The following is a 25930-nucleotide window of genomic DNA, read 5'->3' on the forward strand; positions in this document are numbered from 1 at the left end:
GGAGTGCTCTCTGGAGCCTTGAACCAGGTCTCAGTTACTGCACAGATATCGATGTTCTCCATTTTTAGGAGTGCCTCGAGAGAGTGCATTTTGAGGTTTAGACTTCTAGCATTGAGTAGCATTACCTTCAGATTTTGTATGCTTATACCTGTTATGGTGATGGTTTTGTCCTTTGAACTTTGCCTAAAAAAGGCACTATAGGGGTGGCAAGAGCCTTAGCCAGTAACCTGAATCCCAGGGGCAACAGGTGCAGACCATCTCTGGCAAAGCATCATTGTCTGTCGATCATGTCGTCCCACTGTGTTGTGTCAGTATGGTTTGTTTTAATTTATATAAATGTATGATTGCTTACGTCGTAAGTGATGGTTTAATAAAGCTGTTTCTTGTTTTAAAAAAGGGTAGGAATTGAATAATTTATGTAATGTTGCTTAGGTTATACGATACATAGCAATATATGTGAAGTATAATGCTTGTAAATATTAATTTAATACGGCTTGATTACTTTAGTATAAATGTAAATTTGCCTATGTCACAAGTTAAGGTCTGTTTAAAAAAAAAAACTTCACTGGGGTCTTAATGACCTGCTCTGAATCAGCTGACTTGGCAAAAACATGCTCTGGATGCTCCAGCACTAACAGGTTGGTGCAGATGCCCTGGAACACACTGAGGTATGTAGGTTCTCAGGATGAGATTCCTGCTTTCCTCTTCTCAGGTGATACAAGATCAATCTCTTATCAGTTGAGAAAAGACTTCATAACTCATCTGTAACCTAAGGCTACATCATGGATGGACTTCTTCTGTGGAGATCATATCATGGATGGACTTATTCTGTGGAGACCTTGCCAGACATCTGACCTTTGGATTCTTACCTTCTCCTGACACTAAAGTGGACCATGTGAGAAACCCTGCTGCCCTGTATGTTGGCCACCCTCCAAAACTGCCATCGTCTATGACAAAATGACACATCCTTGAGCTTCTTTCATTTTTTGCAGGTAGGTGAACTGCCATTTTGGCACTTGTGACCATACGAAAATTTACAAACACTGCCAGTGCCATGCAGGTGCTGGTTTGTGACCTCTTGGTCACAAACTCTGAAGATCACTATGATTTCAAGCATCATGCTTAGGAACTTTCCAGTGCTGTTCGCTACAAATTAGAATCAAAGTGCGAGGGCAGCAGAAAAGAACTAAGGAGTACATCAGAGAACAATCTTTTAACTGAGTATATGACATGACAATATCCAAGGGTCAGAAGTTGGCATTCTCACAGAGTTAAGAAATTCAAAGGGTTACCCATTGTAGAAGGCTTATAAAGTCATATCAACAGATTCCTGGATGCTGACAGAAATTCCAAGACTACATAATTCAAAACAGGAATTATTCTGTCCGCTTTTGAAAAGTCAGTGCTATGCTGATTTTTTTTCCTTACTGTAAATTTTACCATAGCAGTTTTGCTCTATATGAAAGCCACCGAAGAGGGAACATGATGAACTGAACTGGTGTGACTACCTTTCCCATCCAGTAAAAATCTTTTAATAAAAGTTCAGATTTTGCCAGTAATCCTGGCTATACCATACATATTCTAATTAAAAAATAACAACATACAAGTTTGTTTCTTCTGTTGTTACAATGCACTGAACATTCTGCAGAACAAAGTTAACTGGCAAATAATCTACATCACTTTTTTTTTACCACCTAGGATAACCCAAGATGTCTGTACAGATACAACAGTGATAGCAAACTTTAATATCCGACAGTTTTCCCTAGCTCAGTACAGTTCAGCTTCATATTATACAATATATAAAGCTCTACACATTCATATACAAAATCCAGGTCTTCACAGTTTTAATTTGTGGGCAGCAATCTCTGTTCGTTTCTTGTCTTTCTTTTTTATATCTTTTGCACTTTTGATTTGCATTTTTACTTGATCTTGCAACTGTGAAAAGAATGCCTGTGAAGATTTTAGTGACTTGTCTTTGCCGTCATCCTGCCAAACAAGAGATAAAAAAAAAAAAAAAAAAAAAAAAAAAAAAAATTAAAAATTACTCATTGCAGCTATTTATGAAAAATATTACAAAACTATACCGACCACTTGGCAATGTCTGCAATTTGTCCAGATTTACGAGGTAGGTTAAAAAAGCAACCAAATACAGACATTCATCACCTAAAATTTGATCAAACTAGAGAAGAAAAAAATGTAGCAATACTGAGCAAACCACATCCCCCTAATACAACACATACCCCAGGATTGGGGACTGCTGTCTTGTGTAACCATCAATAGCTCATTCACATGGGCTAATTTGTGCTCAAATTAAAATCTAATTCAAAAGAAAGTACAGTTGTGTAAGTTGAACTTGCCATAACAGTAGATAGTCGAATGTTCACTGCTGCAGTAGCCTTAGCTATATGGGTTATATCCCATCAAGGATATAAAAACTGGCCAGCTTCCAAAGCTTCAGGGCACCTTCCACATGTCCAAACTGTGAAGCAGCCCAAACTGAGCTGACAAACTAAAAGACAAGTTTGGGCAATAAGCCCTTCAGAGCTTTCCTGCCAGTAGAGAGAGAGGCCGAGTCCTAAAAGGACAATGCTAGGAACATCAAAAAATAGATGTCCTCACCCTGGCATAAAAAACACACCAAAAAACAAGGGGGGTGGAGGGAGGGAGGGAGAGAGCAGCTACCACAGTAGTGATCATTCAAACCTCTATTATGTTAAGTTCAACTTACACAACTGTGCTATGTCCATAATTTTGACCACTGCTGCAGTAGCCATAGCTACAAGAGTAGATTACCATAGCTAACTGCTTTTGGGAAGTGGAAGGAAAAGGGTCTAGGAGGCCCTAAAAAATGGTCCTAGCAAAGCCTAATCTAGACCTAGAGAAGGAATCAAGCTTACAGTGTCTTATAAAAGTATGTAAAGAAGACCAAGTATCAACTTCTAGAATACGTCTAGAATTCAGCTCTTTCCAAAAAGCCATAGATAAAGCCAAGCCCCTAGCAGAGTGGGCCTTGACTGGAATAGATTTATTATGGTGTGCACAACAAAAGGTAATAGCCTTAGACAACCATAGGAAATAGTCTGTTTTGACACGGATTGTCCATTCTTATGTTTACAAGAAATGAACAATTGGTTTGAAGATCTGAAAGATTTAGTTGCCAAGACAGTACCAGAATTGTCTGTGGAGATCCACGGTATGGAACATTCTTCTCCCCCATTTTTAGGTTTAGGAAAGAAAACTGTGAGATGGACAGTTTGGCATACAGTAAACTAGGTAAACTCAGATACCATTTTAGGCATAAAAGGATTAATTCTCAAATAAACCATGGCTCTGTGGAAAAAAGATTGAGTTGCAAGCTCTTGTGTTGAGTCAACCCTGATTCTCTTCTTGCAGGATTTAGAGAAATCAGTAAAACTGTCTTCCATGTTACTAACCTGAAGTCAGACAGATTAGCTGGCTCAGATGGAGCAAGTGTACAGAAAATTGAGATCAATCTCCAGTTTTATTTGGCAGCCTCTTATGCAACCCCCCCTTTCAAGAACATTTTGACAGGAGACTGCCTTGAAAGAGAATGCGCAGACCTGCTGCAATGGCTGAGAAATGAACCTTAACATAGAAATAAGAAAGGCCATGGGATAGTACCTCTCACAAATATAGTAAAACAGGGAACAACTAGCCCTGCATGGGTGCTAGTTATATTGTTGGCATGAACTAGGAAACCTTTTTCTATCTGCCAACATATGACTTTCTAGTAGCAGGCTTTCTTGCCTCCATTAGTATCCACTGCACATCCTCAGTAAACAGGTGCCTAAAAGGAATTAAGACTTTCTCATCCAGGCAGTCAATTGATGTTGGAGTGTATCAAACACCCCTGTTCTTGTGAGAGGGGATGCAGTCGTGAGGACGCTTTTGGTAATTGCCCCTGGCCATTTCCAAAAGAAGAAAGAACCACAGCTGCTTAGGCCAGAAGGGAGTCACCATAATGATATAGATGGAGACCTTCTGAATCTTCATAAGTCTCCTGGATATTAGTGGAAAGGGTGGAAAAGTATACAGGAACATTCCTGTCCAAAGAAAAGAAAAGGCATCTGTCTTCCAGGCCTTCTTGCACTGAGTCTTGGAACAGAATCTTGCCAGGTGATTGTTCAAAGAGGAGGCAAAAAGGTCTACTTGAAGAACTCCCCACAGATGGATCAAATCTTGGAAGACCCCCACAATCTAGTTTCCATTTGTGAGGGTTTTGTCTGGTTCTGCTCAGCTTGTCTGCCACACAATTCTGCTCCGACAAAATGTAGAATGCCTGTACAGTATAATTGTGCACTGAAGCTGCAATGGCAGCTTACATGGCTAGTCTGCAAAGGGAGTGTGACCTAGTCCCCCTTGCTTGCTGATGTACCAGAAGACTATGGCATACCTCTGAACCTCTAAGAGCAAGAAATATGGACAAAGCCATATATAATGGGGGGATCAAGACCCAAAAACAGGGACATTTTTTTAAGTATTGCTTTTACAGACTTAGAAAATTAACAGAATAGAAAGTTATGTACTCACCATAACGTTCCATGTGTTGCCCGCTTTTCAGTCTTCATCAAACCTGCGGATCTGGGTTCCAAGCTCGGAAACAACACAGCCGTCAGCAAACTTAGGATCCAAAGCTAGAGCTCCTCCCACCCTACCCATAATGCCTAGCTCCTCTGAGATACCTCAGTTTGAGTTTGCTGCAAATTTTTATCAACAACAAATTGCATTATAAGAAGAAACAGAGCAAAAAAGTTGCTCAAGAGCTCAGCGGAACAAAGGTTCCCAGTATAATCCATCAGGTCCTTCACAGATAAGGAAAGAGGGAAGGCTGATGAAGACTGAAGCAGATGACACAGATGGAACATTATGTTGAGTACATAACTTCTTTATCTGATGTTGTCTGTTCAGTCTTAATCAAACCTGTGGAACCAGCTACATAGATCTGGGTGGCCTTATGCAAGGATATTCCAGACCACTGCAGAACCAAAAGCAGCCCTGTTCCTAGATATGATGTCAAGCTTGTAATGTGAAATGAAAGTGTGGGAATCCGCCCAAGACACAGCAGCACAAATATCTTCTAAGAAAACCCTAGACCAGAAAGCCTGTGAAATGGCAACAGATCTCGTGGAACAAGTTCTGACTGTTTTGGGTAAGGGAAAACATCATTCAAAGAATACACAAGTGCTACAAACTCATTAGCCAATAAAGCAACAGCAGTTTTAACAACTGCTTTCCCTTTTCTGGATTCTAAGAAAGTGACAAACTACTATAAATGTCCAAAAGATGGAACATATATTCACTCTTATTGTGTAAGTTCAGAAAAAATACAGGGAAGTTAATAGATTGATTAATAGTATTGACTGATGCAACCTTTGGTAAGAAAAAGGGATTTGCATGTAAAATAACCCTGTCTTTATGAAAAATAAGATAGGGAGGTTTAGACGGAAGCGCCTGAAGTTCAGAAACTCTCCTGGCCGAAGTACTGGCCACTAGAAAGGCTGTTTTCCAGAACAGGAATTTTGAATCACCTTTAGCAGCAGGTTCAAAAGGGGTAAAGTCAAGGTTTGTACTACTAATGTAAGATCCCACGAAGGAGTAGGATCCTTGATAGGAGGTCAAAGGAGGAAGGTACCCTTGAGAAAGGCTTTGCAAAGTCTGCAAGAAGCCAAAGACATATCATTTTCTCTGATAGAAATGGCTGCTAGCTGAACTATGACAGTAGAGAAACTGGCCTCTGAATGAAAAAGGCTAGCAAGAAAATCTAAAACTGCCAAAATGGGCACTGTAATCAGATCAATGTGATGCTGTTGGGCCCAGATGGAAAACCCTTTCCATCTACTTTTATACATTTTTTGGGTAGAAGACATGGGAAGAAAATAATCTTCTGGAAAGAAGAAAGCCTGGAGTGTCTAAAGCCAGCATCGTAATTGGAGAAACCATGACATTAGTCATAAACTGGGAAGATCTGGGTGAATTTGCCCTGATGGGTGAGACAGAAGGTACCGATGTGGTTTCAGGGTCCACGGAGGGCAAATTAGGCGAGACCAAAGGAAGGTGAACCAAACCAGTCAAGGCCAAAAATGGCAATGAGAATCACTTTGTTCTTCAACCTGTGTGCCTTCTGAAGAAATTTGGGAATTACGGGGACAGGCGGAAAGGTATAAAGTAGACAGGGAGACCAAGCATGGACTAGAAAATCTCTTGGTGACTACCCCTGTTGAGGGTATCAGGGCAAAGTACCTGCTGCACTTGTTATAAGGGGAGGCAAAAAGGTCACAGCAGGGTTGACCCCATCTGAGGAAGATCTGGTTTGCCACTGAGTGATTCAAAAACCACTCGTGAGGCATCAGAAGAAGCCTGCTGAGCCTGTCCCAGTCAGTATGTTGTGCTCCCTCGAAATGTGCGTCAGAACTAGAAAGCAGTTGGTAGAGAGTGCCCATTGCCACACTCTCATTTCTCAACAAAGAGGGAAAGACTTGTTTCCACCTTGTTTGATGAGATACCACACAAATTAACATGTCATTGGTCTGAATCGCAATTGTCCCCAGAGGAAGGGAGTGATGGGCTTGCAACCCTAGAACATCCCTCATCTCTAGGACATTGATAATGCAGATTGGTCTCCTGAGGAGTCCACATGCCTTGGACTGTAGGTCCTAGGTAATGTCCTCCCAACCCCAGCTGGGAATGTCTGTGGTCAACGTGGTGCTGGGAGTAGGAAGAATAAAAGGTCAACCCGGAGATGCTTCTGGAGTGTGAAGCCACCACAAAAGTGAGTTCCTGCACATCCAGGACAGTTTCAAAGGATGATAGAGGTGGTGATGCAGAATTGATCACTGGACAGACAATATCCACTAGAGAATTCCCATATGTAAGCAAGCTGTTGGTAGTAAGGTAATTGCTGCAGCCAAAGAACTCAACCCTGGGAACCAGACTTGCTGTAGGGACTGGTACCTGTAACATTTACATATGTGTCTGCAGAGAGAGAATCCTGTCCAGTGGAAGAAAAGCCAGGGTTCTGGTTGTGCCCAAGCGAGCCCCTATAAAATCTATCATTTTCAAGGTTGTAACTGTGACTTCTGGAGGTTTATAGTGATCCCTAAGGTAGGGGCTAGTTGAAAGAGGAAATCCCTGGCCTGGATCAGTAGATGCCTGGTTGATGCAACTAGGAACCAGTAGTCCAGGTAAGGAAACACTTGGAATCTGTGCTGTCTGCATTCATTTGGTGAACACCCTGGGGGCTGTGGTAAGACCAAATGGAAGCATGCGGAATTGGTAGTGACTGGCTCCCTGCCAGAAAGGGAGATATCTTCTGGAGCATCTGCTCACTTTGATGTACTATCACATCCTATCGTCCTTCTGTAGGAGGCTAAGGATAGACTGAACTGTGACCATCCTGAACTTTGTATGTCGCACTGATTTGTTCAGGTAAGCCAGGTTCAGTATGGGCCTGACCTCTCCTATTTTCTTTGGAACTAAAAAGAATCTGGAGTAAATCCCTGATCCATGCTGGACTGAGGGAACCTCTTGGATGACTCTTTTTTGGAGCAACTTTGCTAATTCCAAAGTTGCTGCCTCCCTCTGATTGGGTGGGACATTGGGGAGGTGGTGTTTGGGCTCAAGGGGATTTTAAAAAGGGACTGGAGTAGCCTCTTTATACAACACTTTGCACCCAATGGTCATTCAAGATGGCTAACCAGGCACTGCGATGCAAGGAGCATCGTCCTCTGACTGCCTTCAGAGAGAGACAGTCGGGCAATACCTCGGAGTGCTGGAAGGATTTCTCTGAAGGAGAATCTCAAAAACCCTGATTCAGCGGACCTCCTCTGCCCCGAGGGCAGCGTCTATCACTGGAATTATTCCCCTGTCTGCCCCTGGGGGAAAAATCTCCTTGAGCGTCCTAGAAAGGACCACAACTTCTTTCCCCCGCACTGATTCCTGGGGAAGGACCTTTGTGGGGTAGAAAAGTGGATCCTGATGACAGACAGGGTCTTTCAGTCTTTTTCACTGCTGGAAAGTGTGTAGCATACAGTCAGTCCAAAAAGACAGGAACAGTCAAAGGGGGCATTGCCAAAAGACGCCTTAAAGGGTTCCACAAAATTATATAGCAGCATCCAGGCATGGCAACGAATAGCAATGCCGGAACTGGCCGCTGTAGAGGTACCCTCAGCTGCATGAGAGATAAGCCTCATGGACGCACTGGAAATGGACTGAAGAGGGGCCATATGGGAGGTAAAGGAAGTCCAATCCTCCAGCATCATGGACTCAGGGCCAGAGCTGGAGAGTTCATGCAAGTCCCTCTATAGCCTGGTAAAATGGGCAAGGTAATTCAATGCTTGGAGGGCAAAAGTGAAAGAAGTGTAGACCCTTTTTCCAAATCTGTCCATAGCCCTAGACTCCTTGCAAGCTCTTTCTTGGTGGCCACCGCTGCCACCATCATGCATTTACTGGAATGCCCTTTGTCCACAGTGAGGTCTATCCTTGGGGGCACTAAAGATCTTGGTTGCTCTTTTTGGTATAGGTTCTGCAGCGTCTGGTTCCCTCCATGCATGCGCAGATACCAGGTCCATGACGGGATTTACAAGGGGGGACACCCAGGATGTAGATGGGTCAGTCCCGAAAGCCTCCAAGAATACCAACTCATCCAAGGTGGGATTTGGGGCCAACCAACCACCTCTCTGCCTAAGAATCTCTAATGTATCTCCAAATGAAACATCAGGTGGAGATCTGGGGGACTCCTCCCCTTCATCGAAGTCAGTATGACATGGTGAGAAAGGAGAGAGAGAAAAAGGGGGAAAAAGAAAGTTGTGATGACCACATGCACAAGGACAAAGCACAACTATCAAAAATTTTAGAAAAACTAAGGGAAAAAAATGTAGTCACTTATGACCCAAAAAGTCACTAGCAGAGGAGATCTAACTGATCACGGCAAACAAGATCTATATCTCAAAGGAGAGGAGCTATGCATTATGGGTAGGGTGGGAGTAGCTCTAGCTTTGTAATCTTAAGCTTCCTGATGGCCTTGTCAGTTCCAAGTTTGGAACAGAAACCCACAGGTTTGATGAAGACAGACAACATCCGATCATATTTTGCTTTACCAGGAATTTCCTGAAAACTATAAAGTCTAAAATTCAAATGTATGTCATTTTCTGAATTCAATCCTCAATGAGTTGCCAATGATTTGCAAGAAAAAACAAAATTTTATAAGGAACAAACCAAAAATATGAGGCAAAAATCTGGACATTCTTCAGAAATCTGTACAGTTGAGAGATATGACTGTGGTATTGTCTGAAATCACTTTGAAGAGGTTCCAAGGGCCAAAGATGATTCTGAGAGTTGACAGCCTTGATCAAGGCAACCAACTCCTAACATATTTATGTGTGTGCATCTGTCCTTTAAGTCCCACACCCCTGCACTTTTATCCCTTTTGAAACTGCTCCCAAGCAAGGTTCAAAATATCTGTGGTGACTGACTGCTTTGAAGAAGAAAGGGAGAAAGGGACACCTGGTTTAGGGATATCTGTTGTCTCCACCAAAATATTTCTCTTCTGACCAGCCCCAGCACTGGGATTTGAAAAGATAAAGGGGGCCGATGCTGGGACCAAAGAGATTATAGATACCACTGTACCTTTCTCATATGGAGTCTTGCCAGGGATATAATGGGAATCACAGATGCTATGAGACCAAAAATCCTGAGGTATCCACTTTCAGTGACCAAAGTCTGAGAGGAAAACATTAGAAACAGATCTAAATAAGGATCTATTTTTTCTTGTGGAAAAAAAGCTCTTGAACTGAGGTGTCTAGTTGACAACCCAGGAACACAATTCTGTAAGAGGGAGTCAGGAAAGACTTTGACCAGCTTCCTAGAATCCTAGTTTGTGTAAAAATTTATAATCCAAGAAAGAAATTCCTGACACTTTGAAAAAAGACTCTGCAAAGATAAACAAGTCATCTAAATAGGGGGAAAATGTGGATACAGTGTAGCTTGCAATAAGCTATAACTGTTGCTAGACACTTTGTGAACACTCTTGGTGAAGTTGAAAGTCCAAAGGCTAAGGTAAAGAACTGAATGTGATCCAAACAAAGTAGGGATGTGATGATCAGCATCTTATATGACTAGTGTTAACAGGAAACTTGAAAGATGAAAAGGAGGCAACATGTTGTGAAGTTACATCATTATGAATTAGGGGATCATCACAAACTGGTTTAGAACATGCCTACAAGCATTTTCTCTGGCACTAGGAACATCCTTGAATAAAAAAAAATTCCCCACTTGGGATTCCCCACTTGGGAAGGAGAAACTGTTTCTGCCAGTCCTTGGGACAGCATAAAATGAAGAACAGGTGGAGTCAAAACAGTCTGATCAAGAGGATGAGCAATGACCACCTGGAAAGAAGGAATTTCCTCCCACTGCCACCTGTAACCTTTAAGAATAACATTCAGAACTCAAATGTCCAAAGCAATCTGTTGTCACAGAGAAAAATGGAGATTAAGACTTTCTGGAAGAAAAAGGGGCTCAGGGTGGGAGTGGGTCACAAGGTCTCTTGAACAGTCATTCAGACATACTTGATTGTCCTTGGTTTTTGGGAGGTTAAAGACTTCTTTTTGGAACTCCATTCCCATTCCTTCTTAAACATCTGAATACCGGAATTCTGATGAGACTTTATTCTGTTTTTTGCCAAAAATGGAAGAGATGAAAGAAATTGCTTGGGCAATTTGGAAAAGGAGGGCCAACCAGTCTTAGAGATTCCCTGGACCAGCCTGCAGTTGCTGTCATACTTTTTGATCATTTCTGCAGCAGAGGGACCAAACACTAAATTTCTATCCAAGGGAAAATTTGAAAATCTAATTTTTAGCATCATCTGGAAGGTTCAGAGAATACAGCCATGCAAAACCTCCTTATAACAGTATCAGCAGCCATAACTCTGGAAGAACTGTCAACAATGTCAAACACATACTGCAAACAATAAGCAGTGACCTGTGCAAAAGAATAAACTGAAGTTATTTAAAGCAGATTTTACTTCACAAGACAAAACTGCAGATAAAACATTCCTCATACCTTCAAAATTTGTCGTCATAAACTCACTTAAGAATCTGACCATTCAAAATTCTGAAAATCAAAGTTGCAGAAGAATATAATGTCCCCATACCTATCAATAATTTTCCAATCCTTAGAAAAATTAGAACTGGAACTAAGTGCTTAACTGCAGTGGCACCAATTAAGACTATAGCTTTTGGGCCAGCTTTGGGAATAGTGTATAGAAATGTAAAAGAATGAGGAACTTTATACATCCTGCCTGCTTTTTAAGGGGCAGCTAGTTGACTAACAGGAAAATTGCATGCAGTAACGCACACATTTTCTAAAACTGGCAAAACAAAAAGGAACAGGTGTAGGTGCTGGAAAATCCTTCTGTAATAACTCAGTATTTTGTAAGGAACTGAGAAACCTCAGTGTGAAAATACTGGCACATTCTAGTAACAGTCTCATGGAAAAAGCCCCCTCCCCAGGGAGAGAGAAAAACTGAGCTTTCCTATGAGTCTTCCTATGTATCTTCCTGTTCAGATTCATAATCTTGACCATTTTTAGGAAGAGAGGAATCCCTCTTTCTTTTACCAGAAACTACTTTACAAGAAGGATCAATAAACTGAATTAAGCCCCAAGCCAGATCAAGTACTCCTGTCTACAGAAATTTGAGGAGTAGCTACATGCTTTGCTTCATTTCATTTTAAAAGGAAAAATGGCCCAAGTTACTAATAACAGCAGTTACTTCCCCAGGGATGGGCACAGCATTTTGGCACAACAGGGAAGCCTTCACTGTTTCCTCTCCCTGGATTGACAAGATTGGCTCCCCCTTGCCTACTAAGAGGACTCCCAACAGCTGCAGAAAAAGTGGCTACTCCCTTGTCAAAAGTGGCTGTTGGTGCTACACCAGAGGGATCTGGGTTAAACGAGAAGTGATCTAGGTACAACAAATGGCCAGAGCAGAGTCATCTACCTGTGGCTGAGGCAAGTTGCTAGCCTGCTGTAGTGGCAAAGGTTGTTTGCTTAACTTTTTTTTCTTGTAGCTGAAAGAATGACCAACTGTGGGACCAGCAGTCTGTTTCATGGCCAAGCCACAAATGGTGCCGCTTTCCTTATGAGGACAAGCAGCAAATGCCAGTAAAACTAGTCCACAAAAGTTAAACAAAAAACACAGTATAAAGCACTTTAAAACACTATAGCAGCCCCACAAAGGAAACAAACACAATTTCTCCACAGAGAATATGTCTCAAGTTACTTTATACTACTTTTAAAATGACAGGAAAAAAAAAAAAAAAAAAAAAAAAAAAAAAAAAAAAAAGAGTGCTTCATTTAAAAGTATGTTACAATCTGAAGCAGTCCATTAAACACCACCACTACTAGCTTTAAACTAACTTTCCTGAAGAGGAGAGTAATAAAACCACAACAAATTTAAGAAAATGGATTTTCCCCAAAGAGAACTTGTCTGCCCATCAAAGAAAAGCACAAGCGGACTATCGATCCTCAAAAGCCTCAGAGGAGTGTATTCTTCAGTGGTAGTAAAGCTCTGAAGGGCTTCATGACCAAACATGTCTTTTAGTCAGCTTAGCTCAAGTTGCTTGACATACTGGTGAGTGGAAGGTGCCCTGAAGCTTTGGAAGCCGTCTGGCTGTTATATCCTTGGTAGAATATAATTCATATATTCTAAGACTACTGCAGCAGTGATAAATATGATGAACATAGATTATGAGTAGACAATACCATACAGTGGTTACAGTTTAGGTTGGATACTTGGGACAAACGTATAAGTTTTGGGCCTTTCTTATTTGTCGTTTGCAAGTAGTATGACTAAGCTTCCTCGTCACCCCTGGAAAATAGAAACTTTGTTTTAGCTGGTTAACAAATGAATTAGAAAAAACTTGGATGTAGAAAAGTGTAGCACCAAAGCCATACATATAAAGATATTTTTAACATGAATGTTATACAGGTAATAAAACGAGTAATTAATAAAGAACAATTACAAAGATGTCTGTTAAAATTCCAAGGATTGTAAAAGTCATCCTTGGGAAAAGAGGAACTACAACTGTGAATGCGAGAGAGATGTATGCCAAGACCAAAGTTCTACTATCTCTAAGCATCCTTCTACTCTGAAGTACAGTGATCTTGAAATTTGTATTTACAAGCAACAGAATACTGGAGGTGTTCCCCTGGAAAGAAACACTAATAGTGCAGCAGTGAGTTTCAGAATTAGTTTTTTTGAACCACAACTTACTTATCACACGTTTAAGACCTTCAATATTTGGGGTTACAGCTACTGCGCAATCTTGGAGCTCGGATACCAAATTAGAGGGCGCTGGGCGGGACAGGAAGGCTTGCCCCCTGCTTAAAAGCCATTTTAGCACTGCTAATACAAGTATTAAGAAGAAGCGGAAGAGTAAATCAAGAATCATACACTAAAATTTAAATGATGTCGCTTTTGTCAGAGTTTATTAAAACGAACTTCTTTAAACAATAAGAGCAAATTAAAGAACACAGTTTAAACAGCCCTCCATTAAATCATGTGACCCAAAGGGAAATTACATCACTGAAATAAATCTTTAAAAACACCATCATCTTGTGGTTCAAAGACTGAACTACAACTAACTAAAATAAGCAATCAATTCATTCATAAAAGTACCTGGCTACCACATAATATGATAAAACAGAAAACACAACCATAAAACCATCACATATAAACACTTAAAACCAAATATATTATCTATCCAGTACCTTCAGTTTTAATAAGCACTGTATTGAGCATGTATCATTCAACCCAGGAAAGTTATACGCATTTAATCAAACTTGCCACTTAAGTTCACAGTGTTACAGTTTAAGAGTCCAAGCCCCCCCTGCTTTCATCAGGCAAAACTTGCTCAATTGTTTTGAATTTAAAATGATGTTCTGGGAAGGTCATATAATATCTGGCTAAGACATTATGAACATGGAATTTATTAACACTATAAATATGCTCATATAGTCTCTAAATCTGCGTGCCGTTTTACCTATATAAAAAATTTTGCATAACAAACACAGCCAGATAAATAACACCTTTAGAGTTGCAGTTAAACCTACCCTTGATCTCATAAACTGCCAGTATATATACACACACACATATACGCACACATGTGCACGCGCACACAATGTGTCTGTTTATACACACACGAGCAAATTAACTTGGTTAACAGGGACAGTCCAACTGAGCCTAATCAAAGGCCCCTTTCAGTGGTGGTCTGTGAAAAAAAGATACACTTCAAAAAAGAAACACAATGGAATACAAAAAATAGTTATAAACATTTGGCAAGGCACGTAAGCTATGTCAGAATATGTACATTTTTACTTTTTTAAAAGCAAAGGCAGTTACAGCAGTAGAATGAGAAATAATTGATTATGCCAGTGTTTCTTAGCAATTCTAACTGGTACAATAAAGAAATGTAGTTTTGGCATTAAAGTTAGATCTTTATGTTATGCTGTAGATAACTGTGTGATATTACTGGTTAGTGGAGAATGTCTTGTGGATGCAGAGATAACATCAGAGAAGCTTTCAATGTAGTGCTTGATAAAACGGGTTAGAATTTCTAGACAAATTACATACTTCAGAGTGGAAGTCTATCATGATCAATACTGTCAAAGTTCATAAAAATGTTAAGAATTGTTAACGTAATGTTTCATGTTATAGTGCTTTGCTGATCCTGCTATGCTGCAATATTTCTGTAAAGGAAACAAGACCGAAGCCAAGTTTAACCTACGTGCCATGTGCATGTGTGGCGAGGGTGGCTTAGGTCCCGATTTATTCACAGGTAAAAGTGCAAGACATAAGCCCGAAAGTCTTTCTTCTGTCGCTGTGCCTCTTTTTCTGCAGTATGCACTGTAACTGCAAACTATCTGCAGATGTACTGAACACCAGCTATCTGCATGGTGAGCTGTAGCACTTTGCAATTTGTACGGAGTTACAAGTTTTGATAACTTGCAGTTGTGCTTTCAGTTCCTCATCTGATGAGCTATACAGTTTTTAAATCATCAACAAAAAGATAAGTCTTTACACTTTGTTGCTTTCTAGGAGCCAAATTATAGCCATGGCCTAAGCTGTTACGTAGACAGCTTAATGGGTTAAGGGCAAGACAAAATAGCAGCTGTGACAAAAAGTCACCCTGGAATACTTCCCTTTGAATTTTTATCCCTGGATAATAACTTATCCTTTATCATGGCTTAATTGCAAAGTTGTCTGCCACTGCTTCCTGGTCACTGTAATGTAGTCGGATTAGTGTTGGGTGTATCTTATACATTTTTAAGCACTCTTATCCATGAATGTGGGATATTATCAAATGCTTTTTGTAGTCGATCCATGCCATACTTAGGCTCTTCTCCTTTTTTACAATTCTCCACTATGACTATTTAACAACAAATGATTGTTCCCATAGGACTTTCTTTTATTGCCTTTTTTTCTGCTTCCATAATTGAGTTTTCTTCTAAATGACTATAAACTCTGTCGGCATCAATTTCAGTGTATAGTTTACACATCGTCGGAAGGCGAGTTATTGGTCTATAATTTTTAGGGTATCTTGCAGGGTCACTCTTAAGTAGGAGCATTGTTTTTCCTGTTGTTAGCCAGGTTGGTGTCTGGGGTGCACATATAAATAGCTCTTACTCATGGCTAAATCTTCATGCAAAGATGTTAATACTTTAACCAAAAGTTAGGTACTGCATCTGGGCTGGGGGGGGGGGGGTTCCGATTAGAGGCTTTTCTTAACTTTGTTTTACTCTGAGGTTACATCTCTTCCTTTTCATTTCTCCAAATCTTTTGGGTTTCTAACACCATGATTAGAATTTCATGTCTCTCCCTTTTTAATTCCTCCAAATCTTTTGGGTTTCTAATACCATGATGGGAATCGACCCCTTTCCTAAGTCAAAGCATGATTCAAGTTTATGAAATTAGTACTGTTTCAGTCTTTGATGTCAGCTAGAAGTGCTCTTCACAGCACACGCAATGTGCACAGTAATGCCTCCTCCTGCAATTCGTACAGAGGAGGCATTGGTAACATATCTAAATACGATTGTAAATTATTTTTTATAAGACCTGTTGCTCCTGCTATTATTAGAACTGTTGTAGGTATCTTTCTTCCCCATTGTTCTCATTTCTGCCTGCACATCCTGATATTTTATGACTTTGTGTGTCTCTGTATGCAAGACACTAGTCACTGGGTGTGGAGATTTCAATGCTCAATGCTACTTTTGCCTTCTTTGCATGGACCACTATGTCCGGTTTTCTAGCATCTATCTTTTGTACTATTGGTAATGGATGATCCCAAGTGATGTAGACTGCATCATTTTCTGTGATGCTTTGTGGCTCATGTTTCCACTGTTTTTCAGTGACTTCAATACTATAATGTTTGCACAAATCCAGTGTTACAGTCTTGCCACATTGTTATGCCTTTCAGTATACAGTCCTTCTGCCATTAGTATGTCCCAACCAGCAAAGAGTGTCCAATTGTTTCCAACTCTGTTTTAAAAAAACCTACATTTGTCTGTTACTCCCACATGTTCAATAGACTTTGTAAACCAACGTGTAGTAGCCCACCATCGTGTGCCACCAATATTAACCTTTCATCTCATGGTTTGAACTCGCCTCTCCTTAACTATTCCGGTGTTCGTTTCTGATTGACATGAGTTTTTTCCAGAAGTTTTCTATACTTGCAACTATATTTATGCATTTTCCACATTTTTTGCCTTCTCATCTGGTCCTTCACCTTATATTCTTTTTGTTTTTTGGCACATTCAGTTGCTGCCTGATTTTTATCTACTTGCAATTTGATTTCCATTCCTGCTTGACTCCAATATGCTTCTGCTAGACTAAGCAGGGAAGTCATCTTACATTTATTCTCCTAATGCTTCAAAACTTTCACTACATTTGAGTCTCCTGAGGTCAGCAGATTATGTGTGAAGTCCAATGATTGCAGATTTACACATTTTATCAATTTCAAGGAGGCCCATCCCTCCTTCGGAACGGGGATATATAATCTTGGTATGCACTGATTTTTATAAATCATTTGGTCAGCATGAAGCATCCTTCTTGTTTTCCTATCTAATCTATCCAACACGTTTTGGGGCCAGTCAATCACTACAAAACTGTAAGTTAGGACAGGAAGAGCAAATTGGTTTATAGCTTGGATTTTGCTCCTAGATGTCAGTGCTGTTTTCAGGAGTATTTTAAGTCTTCTAAAGTATTCCTGACTAAGTTTTATTCACATTTGTTCATGTTTTATTGTTGATCCTTTCTCACTTCACAAATATTTATACACTCCCTCTTGCTCAAGTTCTTTTATATCACATTCTTGTCACAAACTGATGTTTTCTTGGTGCTGCAGTTTTGTTGCTTTTGCACATTTATCAAGACCAAATGACATTTATATCATCTGAAAAAGTTTTGATGACTTGCATTTGTGCTTTCAGTTCATCATCTGATGAGCTAAACAATTTTAAGTCATAGACAAAGAGAAGATGAGAAGTCTTTACACTGTTGTTTTCTAGGAGCCAAATTATAGCCATGACCTAAGTTGTTAAGTAGACAGCTTAATGGGTTAAGGGCAAGGCAGAATAGCAGCGGTGACAGAGTCATGCTGGAATATCCCCCTTTGAATTTTTATCCCTGGAATAATAATTTGTCCTTTATCATGGCTTAATTGCAAAGTGGTCTGTCACTGTAATGTAGTTGATCATTTTAGGATGTATCTTATACATTTTTAAGCACTCATCCATGAATGTGGGATACTATCAAATGCTTTTTTGTAGTCAGTCCATGCCATACTTAAAATCTTCCCCTTTTTACAGTTCTCCACTATGACTTTATTTAACAACAAATGATCCTTTGTTCCATATGATTTTCTTTTATTGCCCTCTTGTTCTATTACCATAATTGAGTTTTCTTCTAAATGACTAAACACAGTCAAAATCAACTCCAGTGTATAGCTTATACGTCATCGGTAGGCAAGTTATTGGTCTATGATTAGATTACTTCACGTAATTCCTCGGGTACTGTATGAAACTCCTTCAACTTTGCTGTACAGGAGCTGGCTACCCTCTGTTCATTCATCAGGCTGCTAAAAGAACATGTTCATAAGGAAGCAGAATTCAAATGTGTTGGTGTAATTAGGTAAAACAATTTACCTTATCTCAGAAAAGCTTGTAATTCAAATCTTCACTGAGTGGAACTTGCAATGGTAACCTTTTGGGATAAGGCAGCATTAATTATAATCTTTTCCCCCATATGCATGTCCTTAGGTGACCATTAGCTGCATGACTGCATGTCCTTTATACTAACTCACTCCTGGGGTTAGGTCTCCACTAACTGCAGTACAGGCAGGGGGGAAGAAAGTACTGCAGGCTGCAATATCACATACTCTGGTTCTGAGTGATGGTGGATTTTGTTTTAGTATTCCCTAAATGGGCAAGGCTGGTGAAATAAATATAAATGGGACTCGTCTCTTAAGACTTATCCTACGGCTCTCTCTTTAATGCATCATTAACTAGTAGTTCCACACTATCACCTTCTACAAAACAGAGCCTGATAGAATAACTAGAATAACAGGGGCTCCGGCATCATCTCACTTTCCAGAGCTTACAGGGTAAAAATCACTTCTTTAGGACTCCATTTCCCTTCTCAAGGAATTAACTCGAGTGGCCACCAATCAGGGAAGCATCCAGTGTGCCCTGTATTAAGAATGCTGGGTAGGGTACACTACGCTACAGACAAATGACAGGTGTCTGAACTGATGCAAGACCACAATGTTATAATCACTTTGGTGTCAGTGGCACTTTATTCCTCACTGAAGCAATTAAATCAAAGGGATTCAAATAAGACAAGGAAGAAAGACTGCCACGAGGCCTAACATGCATAACTACTGATGATTCCATACATGGCTGTTCCCTCACCCAGCCTAACAAGTCTGACTTCTTGTGCCCTCTGGCAGGAATGGCAGATCCTGAAGGACTGTCCATCTCTGTCATAAAAAGACACTCCTCTGTACTGAATCTACAGTAGTATTTGCTCAGTTTGAAGTGACAATCAAAGCTTTCAAACACAGAAAGACGTAAGGAGGTTCACTGCTAGGGAGTATCTGGATGAGGCCCATAGAAGCCATTCATTCACATGAGGGTACCAAGAAATTCTTTCTCCTGCAAGACATTTACCACAGTGGATAGCACCACAGGATAAGCACTATAGATGCAGAAGAAAGACCAATCAGCAAAACTGTGTTCTGAAGGGAAAGCCCTCCTCTGTAGACCCTAAATACTAATGTGCTAAAAGGCATCCATTATTTCTAACAACTCCATGTATGTGCCCTCTGCAGCAACAGCATTATCCCATGAAAGCATTATCTACATTCTGAAATATTCTAAGTCCTTGTTTAAACGTCTGAGAGTGAACCTGTCTCCTTCTAGCCAAAGTGAAGTAGGGAAAGAACCCATTTCCTCTCTCAGGAGTAGGAAACTACCTGGTTCAATAATGCAGCCCTTTAATGGGGAGGATCTATCACCATCTGAGATGTCATCCAGAATCTTACAGCCAATGGTAATGGTTTACTAGGACTGGACAAAACTCAGAGAAACATTCCACGGGGAATCCTATGGGGTTATTATGAATGCTACTGAGGTATCTGCAGTGTCTGCCTCATACAGGACTCCAGGTATAGCCAATATTCCTGATGTTTGGTAGCCTTCCTCATCTTTTGAGAAGGGAATTCTTCTTCGGATACCGAATAGGCCAAGATGAGAATAAAGCTGGAGTGGAGGGGCAGACAATTCACAGTGGTCAGTTCATCTTTTCAAGGTCTTTGACCACTTCCTAGAAAGGCCTGCCTAGTCAGGGTGTTCATCCAGGAAGGGGGCATCTGGATGGCCTACCCATTCTTAAGACTGATGCCTTCGCTATGCCATCAATATGGTGAAAATTACAATGGGCTACATGGAAGCCCTGTGTAGAAGACGTAAGCATCATGGACAGCTTTATGGAAGGAGTGCAGCTGTGACAACAGAAACAGAAGTTAGGAAACCATGGCTTATATAACAAAGGAACATACTTTCATGACCCAACTTTTAGACCCTTTGACGGCAAATCTGAATAGTGCTGTAGTCTGGGACATAAACTGGAGTGAAGGCAGGTCATTCAACTCTGCCCAGGGGTTTGAGGACATTCATTTTCCTGGAAGCAAAGACAGATGACTCCAGACATTTCAAGGCCAAATAAATTGCATAGTCAAGACAGACTCCATGGGAAAGGTAACCCAAAGTTCCACATCCCTCCTTCTCAAATGCTGTTTTATCAGTTTATGAGGAGTAAGCAGAGGAGCTAAACTGTCAGTAGAGAACTTCACAATAATGACATGTTCAAAGAAATGATCAAAAGGATGAGAGCTAAGAGAAGTGAAGTCCCTCTATCCTTGTCCATCTCAGAAACAAGGATCTCAATATCTTCAGAATTCCCATCACAGATGGATACACACAGATTCTACAGTTACAGCTCCAGAAAAGGATCTGATTTGCAAAATAGGGAGAATGCAGTAAGGACAGAGGCACCAGGCAGGGATGTCTGCTTTCCCCTTTGTTATTTGCTTTATATTTAGAGCCACTGGCAAATTCAACAATATAATTTGTATGGTAATCAAGAAAAGTTGGCTTTATGTGCAGATGATATTATTTTAATTGCATTTGATAAATGCAGAAAATAACATCTCATCTGCATTTGATAAATGCAGAAAAGGACATCTCAGTGTTGTGGAACATTTTAAGACAGTTACTTTTTTTGTGATACAATTAAAAATAAAGCGGATATAGCCTTAAATTATGCACTCACTCACAAACTGGTTCAGTAATACCAATATTTATGGGGATGAGATAAGATGACATTTAGGAGTATGGATTAAAAAGGCTTCTGTTATGGCAGCTAAGAATATGGGGAATAGACTAAACACAGGATAATACAAAGACAGAAACTAGAAGCTCTTATTTAGGGCTATGGACAGCAAGATACAAGCAGTGAAAATGTTCTTAGTCTCTCTAGTTTTATTTACAGTCTGGTATATCTTTTATCAACAAGAGGAAAAGTTGTGGATAACAAAGAGTAATTATTTCTGGGAGGGAAAGTAGGCAGCAGTTAAGTGCGATAAGCTGATCCTCTCAATAGAGCAAGGCAGTTTAGGAATACCTGATTTGAATGGATATTTAGAGCTACACAGTAAAGGCTTATATATAGATGCAGGAGGTTACAATTCAAAACAGAAAGGGATGATGATGATGATGAAACAGGGGTGAGGAGAAGGTCAAGAAATTAGGAGAGAGTGGGATTTTAGATGCAGATTCCTAAAGAGAATAACTACTACACAGGATATTATGTCCATTAAAAAAAATAAAATAGAACAGGAGGAAACAGCAGCACCAAAACTTTCCAGCCTAAAGCTGGACAGAATGATAAAACCAGAAAAAGTGCTGTGCAGAGCAGCCAGAAGGTGACAAACTAAAGGTTTCAACAAACCGATTTTATTAAACGAAATAATGAGAATAAAAACACACACATTAACTTTATCACCAGATTTTTCATCCACTAGTACCAGACTTCCTCACATACAGACTAGACACACACTCGCATTGCTTAAATATCCTGTTACAGACCAATAATTCAATAAAATAATTAATCAATTACCATTCCTTAAAGGAAAAATCCTTAAAGAAAATAAAAAATAAGTATTTGTAGGTAATCAAAATGTAAAGTAAAAGCATGTATATCATAAGAATCCCTAACATAATACAAAATTAGCCCAATGAATGTAGGTTCACCATAAATCAAATGTGTATGAATTTATAAGATATTAAAAATATATAAAATACGTATAATTAAAATTAATAATTTAGATAAAAAATTATAAATAAAGGCAGAATGAAATTACAAATGAAGTAGGTTAAAACTTGGTGACGAGAGATTTTAAATGGATAATAACTTTGATTTTCAGGAATGTAATGATATTCAGAATTGGCAGAATGATTTCATTATTAAGGATGGTTGTAAGTTTACATATAATGTTACCATTTTTATTACAGTGGACTGGAGGTTACTACCACATTTTTATTCCAAGTAGAAAAAGTGATATCAGCAAGGTACTAGTAGATTTAAAGTTTTGTTAGAAAAATAATATGGATTTAATGTTTGCTGATAATTCTGGCAATGGGGTATTGAGAACAAATTAAAGAAAAAAAAGAACTTATAATCCTCAATTACACCCTCAACTTAATTTTGAAAAAATTGTGGAGAAGGAACATGGGGAAAGGATTGGTAAGCATAATATTTTTCCAAACCTCCCTCAAGATAAGATTGTTACTACACGAACTTACGGGTGATCAGAACATTAGGGTGACAAATCTCGACAAAGGAGGGGGTATTGTTGTTATGGTTATTATACTGTACACTGGAAATGGAGACCCTAAATGATGTCAGTAGATATTCGAGGGTGTCTAATACTATCCAGTTAGCTTATAATATCGATCTTATACTTAATGACATGGTTCTTGAAGGATTAATTTTTTTGGATATCTTTAATTTTAAGACAGATAACCTGATAGTTCCTTCTATATTTGGGGTCCCAAAGGTTCATAAAAATGTTGAGGATCCCCCTTTTCAACCAATTGCAGCTGCAAATGGGTCTAAAACCAATTCCTTAGCAAAATATTTAGATTATAAATTTAAACTACGGACGGGACAAGAAGGGATCCTAAAGGACCCTTGGGACTTCCTTATGACTATTAATCCTGCATTATACACCGAAGAACTTATTGCTGTTACAGTAGATTACTGATTTGTTCGCTGTTATTCCACATGATGTTTGTCTTGCATGGTTTGAGGAAGGCCTGGCTGACAAAGGTGGGCTTGATAGGAATAAATTCCGCCCATGTTTGGAGCTCATGGACTTGGTGCTTAAAAACAATTTTTCTTTCTTTCTTTATTTTTTTTAAGGGAGACTTCTGTAAGCAAACTACTGGGGTGGCAATGGTGGCACACTGTGCCCCAGTATATGCCAATACAGTTTTACATACTTGCGAACAGAAGTTTATTTTTGTGGGGTACTGGAATTACTATAGAAGGTACCTTGATGATATTTCTATTTTTTGGACCGGAATGTTTGATAAACTTATGGAATTTATGGAATATCTTGGTTCCACTACTGTTTTTTTTTTACATTTCACTTACAACACATCTAAGGAAGTACTTAATTATTTGGATGTTAGTATTTCTAAAAGTATGCTTTCTGGATTTAAGTCTGTTATATATCTCAAGGCAACATTTTCCAATTCCTACCCATTTTATACGAGGGTTCATCCTTACAAACAAAAGAGAAGCATAATCAAAGGACAGTTTATTAGGGCATCCAGAATGACATTAAAAGAGGAAGACTTTAATGAAAAATGTGAGTTTATTAAACAATTATTTCTGGATAGATTATGTCCTAAACAGTTAGTGAAGGATGTGATAGATGAAGTAAGGAAGGGTAGGAATCAGAGATTTAGTCCTATTTTGGAGTTAATGCTACATTTTAAAGCAGGTTAATCAAAAGGATTGCGGGACAATGACTGATAATAACAATGGGACTGGCAGTACTTATAATGGAGTTTTTGTTATGAATTGTAATAGTGACACTGATCTTATTAAGAGAGTAGTGTTGAATAATTGGAAAACCTTTGTGGGCTTTTCTGATTTGGAAGTGATATTTAATAAGCCCATTACATTTGTTCTTAGGAAAGGTAACAATATTAAGGATATTTTAGAAAATGACAATAGTATGAAGGTCAAAGACAGAAGAAAGGTAGGTACTTTCAGATGTGGACTCTGTGTCCATTGTCACTTTATTGATAATACAGAATGTATACACATAGCATGCAGGGATAGATTTATTCAGGTAGATACATTTCTAATTGTAATAGTATGGGGCTTGTATATCTAGCCCAATGTAAAAGATGTGAGGCATTCTACATGGGTAAGACCAACCAGAAACTTAAAAATAGAATATAGGAAGCCAATCTGGTAGTCCCCTGCCATTAATAAACTCTACAACAGAAGGAAGAAACTGTTGTAGAAAAAGGTTAAGTCCTAGGACTGGAAAAATTCCCTTATTAGCCTCAACAAAAAGTTGAGATCCCTCATCAAAACCTCCAAAGCCAGCTATGAAGGCAGAATTGTGGCAGGCACTAAAAACAACCACAAAGCCTTCTATAGTTATAACAAGAATCTCCACGGCAATATTCAGATTTGCTCTGTGTTACTGCACAATGGTACCTCCTATACTGAGCCAACAGATATTGCCAACATACTGGCAGATTCAGTGCCAACTTTACCCCCCCCCCCCCCAAGGAGAAATCTCAATACCAGAAGAGTGCCAGGTACCCAGCATTACTACAGCACAGGTTAAAGCTGCATTGTCCAAGGTCAAGAATACAGCTTCCATGGGACCCGACAATATCGCTGGCTGTGTTCTACATGAACTACAAAGTGAACTGGCATTACATCTGTGTGCCCTGTTCACTTACAGCCTCACCTCAAACTTTGTCCGTACTGAATGGCACACTGCTACAGTCATCCCTCTCCATAAAGGAGGAGTGACTACACACCCTGGAAATTATCACCCCATTAGCCTGAAGAGTCTGATATGCAAGGCTATGGAGCTCATCATCATGGACCTAATTAACAAGGATATAGAGAATCTCCACACTCTAGATCCCACGCAATTTGGTTTTGTGAAAGGTAGATCATGCCTGCTCAACCTAGTTCACTTTGAGTCAGTCACCAGAGCTGTAGATGAAGGTAAGGCAGTTCATACAGCCTACCTCGATCTGGCCAAGGCCTTTGATACCATTCCTCACTCAGAAATTATTGATAAACTCAAACTAAGCATCAACCGCTATATTGTTAGGTGGGTTGCAAATTGGCTCAGACAAAACACACAGTGTGAAAGTAGCGGACTCCAAGTCAGATTGCTGACCAGTCACAAGTGGAGTTCCACAGGGATCGGACCTGAGTCCTCTCCTGTTTGGCATCTACTTCTGAGAAGTCCAGGCCAACATGGAGGGACTCTGGCTGACCAAGTTCGAAGATGACTGCAAGCTGGGAGCCATTATTAACTCCCCAAGTGATGCAGACATCCTACAGAAAGGCCTCACTGAGACCAATGACTAGTGTAGAAACCATGGCCTTAAACTCAATGCCAAAAAACACGTTGTCATCCCCTTTGGAAAAACTCAGTTCCCACTAATTACCACATCAATGGGAGCCTGCTGAACACTGAAGGCATTATAAGAGCTCTGAGGACACAGGTTGACAGCAACCTCTGCTTCGACCACCACATTGCCACTGTGATCAGAAAGTCCTTCTATGTGGCACATCTCATTACCAAGGGTTTTCATCCAGGAAGAAAGAGGTAATCATTTCTCTCTTCTCTTCCCTCATTAGACCAGTCAGAGTATAATGCCCCATTTGGCATGTACCTCACTAGACACCTGCAACAGCTGGAGAGGCCAAAAAAGTACCTCACGAAGAGGATCCTAGGCCTTAAACACATGTCCTACATGGAGAGATTCAAAAATCTCCAGCTATTATTTGTCTCATATCGTCTACTAAGAGGTGATCTCTGCTTGACTTACAAAGCCGTGTCTGATCCAGCTCTGTTAGAAATGCTACATCTAAAGAAATCCCAATCCCTCCGCACCACAGCTCCAGAGACCTCAATCTCATTACCACAATCAAAAGAACATGCTGGAGTGACCGGTTCATAAACCAGAGACTGCCCATGCTCTGGAATAGACTTCCCATACATGTCAAGCAGAGCACCTCTAAATCTTG

At 39.9% G+C, this 25930-nt stretch overlaps 1 protein-coding gene across 1 annotated transcript in view; it reads right to left on the minus strand.

Annotated features, from left to right (window-relative positions):
- Positions 1–1509: 1509 nt before the first annotated feature.
- Positions 1510–25930, minus strand: part of MPHOSPH10 (M-phase phosphoprotein 10) — a 320554-nt gene continuing 296133 nt past the window's right edge. The window contains exon 11 of the mRNA XM_044078547.1: positions 1510–1986. Within this exon, the coding sequence (XP_043934482.1) occupies positions 1837–1986 (150 nt within the window). The 3' untranslated portion in view covers positions 1510–1836. The remainder of the gene's footprint in view (positions 1987–25930) is intronic.

The sequence above is a fragment of the Protopterus annectens genome, chromosome 7.part1 (assembly GCF_019279795.1).
Source record: "Protopterus annectens isolate FY-2018-M chromosome 7.part1, PAN1.0, whole genome shotgun sequence".
NCBI classification, from domain to species: Eukaryota; Metazoa; Chordata; order Ceratodontiformes; family Protopteridae; genus Protopterus; species Protopterus annectens.